Source organism: Salmo trutta, chromosome 3 (genome assembly GCF_901001165.1).
Source record: "Salmo trutta chromosome 3, fSalTru1.1, whole genome shotgun sequence".
NCBI classification, from domain to species: domain Eukaryota; kingdom Metazoa; phylum Chordata; class Actinopteri; order Salmoniformes; family Salmonidae; genus Salmo; species Salmo trutta.
The window spans coordinates 13,842,566-13,848,558 of record NC_042959.1 but is presented as its reverse complement, the minus strand read 5'-3'; the positions used below and the strand labels follow the sequence as shown (position 1 = coordinate 13,848,558).

At 45.3% G+C, this 5,993-nt stretch overlaps 1 protein-coding gene across 1 annotated transcript in view; it reads left to right on the top strand.

Moving 5' to 3' along the window:
- The first annotated feature begins 576 nt into the window (after positions 1-576).
- The window catches only part of LOC115164100 (fermitin family homolog 3), a 10,093-nt gene continuing 4,676 nt past the window's right edge, over positions 577-5,993 (top strand). Inside the window, exons 1-6 of the mRNA XM_029716231.1 lie at positions 577-742; positions 2,326-2,450; positions 2,671-2,904; positions 3,090-3,206; positions 5,125-5,293; positions 5,408-5,609. Coding sequence (XP_029572091.1) covers positions 2,327-2,450; positions 2,671-2,904; positions 3,090-3,206; positions 5,125-5,293; positions 5,408-5,609 — 846 coding nt within the window. The 5' untranslated portion in view covers positions 577-742; position 2,326. The remainder of the gene's footprint in view (positions 743-2,325; positions 2,451-2,670; positions 2,905-3,089; positions 3,207-5,124; positions 5,294-5,407; positions 5,610-5,993) is intronic.

Genomic DNA, 5,993 nt, shown 5'->3' with positions numbered 1-5,993 from the left:
CCCCAACCTGCGGGGGGATTTTATTTGGCCAAGTTTTCTGAGCCCTATAAAAGATTTTTGTTTTTATATTGTTCGACATTAAAAGACTGTTAAAAACACCAGCAAATCAGCGCCAAGTGATTTTAATTTGGGAAATCTGTTCCAAAGTATTCCCACGCATAATAGAGAGACACTGTATATCTAAGGTAGGTTTGAAATGACTATGTTTTAGTCAAATATTATATCTGTTTGGGCTTCTTGCGGTCAATTTGCAGTCTACAGATTATCTGGCCCTCTGACCATCTGCCCAAGAAAAAAAACGGCCCGCGGCTGAATCTAGTTGATGAACCCTGGTCTACTGTATGGATCACATGACCCTCCCTTCCCCTTCCCACCCTCCCAGACTGCTGCAGAACCAATGAGACTGACATACGGTCATTATAACTGACACACACACACACACACACACACACACACACACACACACACAGAGCTAAATTCAGTGTCACTGTCACTCACACTTCCGGTGGCCGGAAACTGACAAAGGAGGAACACTCTTTTCAGCAGTGACATGTGCACCGCATATCATACATAGACCACGACTCAAGACCCAACCCAACTGAGACAGAGAGGGGAAGTGTAACAGGCAGGTTTCACCAAATGACTTCAGAAGGGTAGTTTCACAGAACAAGCAGAAGAGGGGTAGTAGGTCTTTTTTTTAAAGAAGCTGCCAGAGTCCCCTGCATTTTGGACGGTGGAGAAGGTAAGATGCACGAGTGTGTAGCAAATGTGAGACTGACTGTGTTGTTTGTGTGAGAGTGTTTCGCCCGGGGTCTCAGAGAGAGAGATGTCTTTCTGGTTGATTGTGATGTTGGAGGAGGGGACAGAGGGATGGATGTGAACAGTATAGGACAGCAGTAGGCTTCTATCGATGGGCCAAAACTCTGACTCCTTGGCTGTGAGTAGAACAAGACAACTAGTCAAGTTACAGAGTGCTTAACCTTACACCATGTTGTTATTACCATACTTGACATGACACACACACACACACCAGTGGCGGCTGCTGAGGGGAGGACGGCTCATAATAATGGCTGGAACGGAGCAAATGGAATGGCATCAAACACATGATGTATTTGATACCATTCCACTCCAGCCATTACCACAAGCCCTTCCTCCCCAATTAAGGTGCCACCAACCTCCTGTGCACACACACAATTGGCCATTTTATGGTGTTGGGTAGGGTAGGGTTGGGTAGGGTAAGGTAGGGTAGGGTTGGGTAGGGTAGGGTTGGGTTGGGTAGGGTTGGGTAGGGTAGGGTTGGGTAGGGTTGGGTTGGGTAGGGTTGGGTTGGGTAGGGTAGGGTTGGGTAGGGTAGGGTTGGGTAGGGTAGGGTTGGGTAGGGTAGGGTTGGGTTGGGTAGGGTTGGGTTGGGTAGGGTTGGGTAGGGTAGGGTAGGGTAGGGTTGGATTGGGTAGGGTTGGGTAGGGTAGGGTGGGGTTGGATTGGGTAGGGTAGGGTTGGGTAGGGTAGGGTAGGGTTGGGTAGGGTAGGGTAGGGTTGGGTCTGAAAGCGGAAGTATGCGTCCAGAATGATTGCTGAAGTTAGAAATAGGAAGTGTGTGTGTGTGTTGTCATAGTGAACTTGTCAGAATAACCCAGTCATCCAGGGTGTGTGTGTGTGTGTGTGTTGTCATAGTGAACTTGTCAGAATAACCCGGTCATCCAGGGTGTGTGTGTGTGTGTGTGTGTGTGTGTGTGTGTGTGTGTGTGTGTGTGTTGTCATAGTGAACTTGTCAGAATAACCCGGTCATCCAGGGTGTGTGTGTGTGTGTGTGTGTGTGTGTGTGTGTGTGTGTGTGTGTTGTCATAGTGAACTTGTCAGAATAACCCGGTCATCCAGGGTGTGTGTGTGTGTGTGTGTGTGTGTGTGTTGTCATAGTGAACTTGTCAGAATAACCCGGTCATCCAGGGTGTGTGTGTGTGTGTGTGTGTGTGTGTTGTCATAGTGAACTTGTCAGAATAACCCGGTCATCCAGGGTGTGTGTGTGTGTGTGTGTGTGTGTGTGTGTGTGTGTTGTCATAGTGAACTTGTCAGAATAACCCGGTCATCCAGGGTGTGTGTGTGTATGTGGTACGTGTGGTTGGGATTCCAAAGTGTATTTCATGTGACATACACACACATTTTCTGTCCTCCCCTTCACACATTCTTTCTCTCATTATTTTTCGCAACCCAACACTTGTTCCTCCCTTACTATGCTCTCTCTTGCTCGCTTTCTCTCTCTCTTTCTCTCTATTTCTCTCTCTCTCTGTCTCTCTCTGTCTCTCTCTCTCTCTCTCTCTCTCTCAGTATGGCAGCGTGGGACCTGTCAGTTACAGTTGAGGACCTGGGAGCTGATGCTCCGCCCATCACTGTCAGTGTGACCTCTGACCTACACATAGGTGGGGTCATCCTCAAACTGGTGGAGAAGTCACGTGAGTCACACACACACACACACACACACACGTATTCAGATAGTGCACACTGTATGGTGGAGACCAGCAATCTCCCTATCCTACATCCTACACAGCACTGTATAGAGGTGATATTCACTCATAAGATCCACCACAAGTAGATCCCAAGGCACTGACTGTGTGGGTGATGCATGGCGGACATGTTGTGTCAGAGGGCTCACCAGTTTCCTCCCCTGTGCAGAGGTAAAGCGTGACTGGTCAGACCATGCCCTGTGGTGGGAGCAGAAGCAGCAGTGGCTCCTGCGAACGGCCTGGACCCTTGAGAAGTGTGGCATCCAGGCAGATGCCGGGCTCATCTTCATGCCCCAGCACAAGCCCCTGAGGCTGGGCCTGCCCAATGGACTGAACCTCAGGCTCCGGGTCTGCTTCTCTGGGCCTGTGTTCCGCACTGTGCTGGGCATCTGCAAGATGCTGAGTGAGTTCAGAAATCAATTCCTTTATTTTCTCTTTTCAAGAAGTTTGCTTTCATGTCAACATAACAAAGGAATCCACAATCTACCATATGACCTGCGTATAGCTTTAAGTAAAAGAAAGTTTGGCACTCCACAAAACACTTTTTCACCCATCCCTCCATTCTTTCTCCTTCCTCTCTGGTTCCAGACATCCGTCGGCCAGAGGAGCTGTCCCTGCTGCGACCTGTAGAGGAGAAGAAGAGGAAGAAAGATAGAGACTTGTCAGAGGAACTGTATGACCTCACAGAAGTGCCTCTCACCTCAGGTACACATTATGACATCATCATGTTCCCATCAACCCTCAGCTGACCAATCACAGTATGAAGAGCAGAACCCTCATCGTTATGTCTGACTAATTATTAGCATAAGTAAGCTTGCTTAAAGCTTATGCAACTAAGTAATTGCTATAGTAGTAGTAGTAGTAGTAGCAGTAACAGTAGTAGCAATAATATTAGTAGTAGTAGTAGCGGTAGTAGTAACAGTAGTGGTAGTAGTAGTAACAGTAGTAGTAACAGTAGTAGTAGCGGTAGTAGTAACAGTAGTGGTAGTAGTAGTAACAGTAGTGGTAGTAGTAGTAACAGTAGTAGTAACAGTAGTAGTAGCGGTAGTAGTAGTAACAGTAGTGGTAGTAGTAGTAGTAGCAGTAGTAGTAACAGTAGTAGTAGTAGCAGTAGTAGTAACAGTAGTAGTAGTAACAGTAGTGGTAGTAGTAGTAACAGTAGTAGTAACAGTAGTAGTAGTAGCAGTAGTAGTAACAGTAGTAGTAGTAACAGTAGTGGTAGTAGTAGTCACAGCAGTAGTAGTATTAGTAGTAGTAGTAGTAGTATTAGTAGTAACAGTAGTGGTAGTAGTAGTAACAGTAGTAGTAGTAGTAGTAGTAGTAGTAGTAGTAGTAGTAGCGGTAGTAGTAACGGTAGTAGCAGTAGTAGTAGTAGCAGTAACAATAGTAGTAGTAACAGTAGTGGTAGTAGTAGTCATAGCAGTAGTAGTATTAGTAGTAGTAGTAGTATTAGTAGTAACAGTAGTGGTAGTAGTAGTAACAGTAGTAGTAGCAGTAATATTAGTAGTAGTAGTAGCGGTAGTAGTAACAGTAGTAGTAACAGTAGTAGTAGTAGTAGCAGATACAGTAGTAGCAGTAATATTAGTAGTAGTAGTAGTAAATGTAGTGGTAACAGTAGTAGTAACAGTAGTAGTAACAGTAGTAGTAACAGTAGTAGTAACAGTAGTAGAAACAGTAGTAGAAACAGTAGTAGTAGTAGTGGTAACAGTAGTAGTAACAGTAGTGGTAGTAGTAGTAACAGTAGTAGTAGTAGTAGTAGTAACAGTTGTAGTAGTAGTAGTAACAGTAGTAGAAACAGTAGTAGTGGTAGTAGTAGTAACAGTAGTAGAAACAGTAGTGGTAGTAGTAGAAACAGTAGTGGTAGTAGTAGTAACAGTAGTGGTAGTAGTAGTAGTAACAGTAGTAGTAGTAGTAGTAACAGTAGTAGAAACAGTAGTAGTAGAAACAGTAGTGGTAGTAGTAGTAACAGTAGTGGTAGTAGTAGTAGTAGTAGTAACAGTAGTAGTAGTAGTAGTAACAGTAGTAGAAACAGTAGTAGTAGTAACAGTAGTGGTAGTAGTAGTAGTAACAGTAGTAGAAACAGTAGTAGTAGTAACAGTAGTGGTAGTAGTAGAAACAGTAGTAGTAGTAACAGTAGTAGTAACAGTAGTAGTAACAGTAGTAGTAGTAGTAGCAGTAGTAGTACCAGTAGTAGTAGTAACAGTAGTAGTAGTAGTAACAGTAGTAGTACCAGTAGTAGTAGTAACAGTAGTAGTAGTAGTAACAGTAGTAGTAACAGTAGTAGAAACAGTAGTAGTAGTAGTAGCAGTAGTAGTACCAGTAGTAGTAGTAACAGTAGTAGTAGTAGTAACAGTAGTAGTAACAGTAGTAGTAGTAACAGTAGTAGTAGTAGTAGTAGTAACAGTAGTAGAAACAGTAGTAGTAGTAACAGTAGTGGTAGTAGTAGAAACAGTAGTAGTAGTAACAGTAGTAGTAACAGTAGTAGTAACAGTAGTAGTAGTAGCAGTAGTAGTAACAGTAGTAGTAGTAGCAGTAGTAGTAACAGTAGTAGTAGTAGCAGTAGTAGTACGATCTTCACTATATGACCCAATATTGGCCCTGTCCTGTTTTCCTTCCTACCCAGTGTCCCGCCCCTGCTTGTATAATGGGATGCCTGCCCATTTCGCTGACTCCCCTAAGACTGAGAAGGTGTACAAGATGCTGTCAGTCTCCCAGCCTGCTCCCCCCCCAGAGGCCATCGCTAAGCTGTACCGCCCCGCCAGTGTGGTAGACAAGGCCCACATCCACAGCAGGTAGACACACAGACACACACAAACACACATTTCTCTGTCTCGATCTTCACTTCTCTCTGTAGTCGTCTTTCGTTCTAAATACTTTCTCTCTCTCTCTCTCTCTCTCTCTCTCAGGTGGCTGGACTCTTCTCGTTCACTGATGGAGCAGGGAGTTCAGGAGAATGACAGACTCTGGCTGCGCTTCAAATACTACTGCTTCCATGACCTGGAGCCCAAGGTGTGTGTGTGTGTGTGTGTGTGTGTGTGTGTGTGTGTGTGTGTGTGTGTGTGTGAGATATACCGAATGGAAAGTGATAGTTGGATTGGAAATAGGCTCTAAAATAGAAGTGTGAACTCTACTCTGGAATCTAACCATCTGGGTTTCACTGACTCGCTTCTGTGACCTCGTCTGACCTCTCACTCTCTGCCCCCTCACCTCTCTCTCTCTCTCTGCCCCTCACCTCTCTCTCTCTCTGCCCCCTCACCTCTCTCTCTCTCTGCCCCTCACCTCTCTCTCTCTCTGCCCCTCACCTCTCTCTCTCTCTGCCCCCTCACCTCTCTCTCTCTCTCTCTGCCCCCTCACCTCTCTCTCATCTTTTTCTCACTCTTTCTTCTCTCTCCCATTTTCTCTCCTTCTTTCACTGCCCCTCACCTTTCTCTCTCTTCCCCTCACCTTTCTCTCTCTCTTCCCCTTCACCTTTCTCTCTCTCTTCCCCCTCAC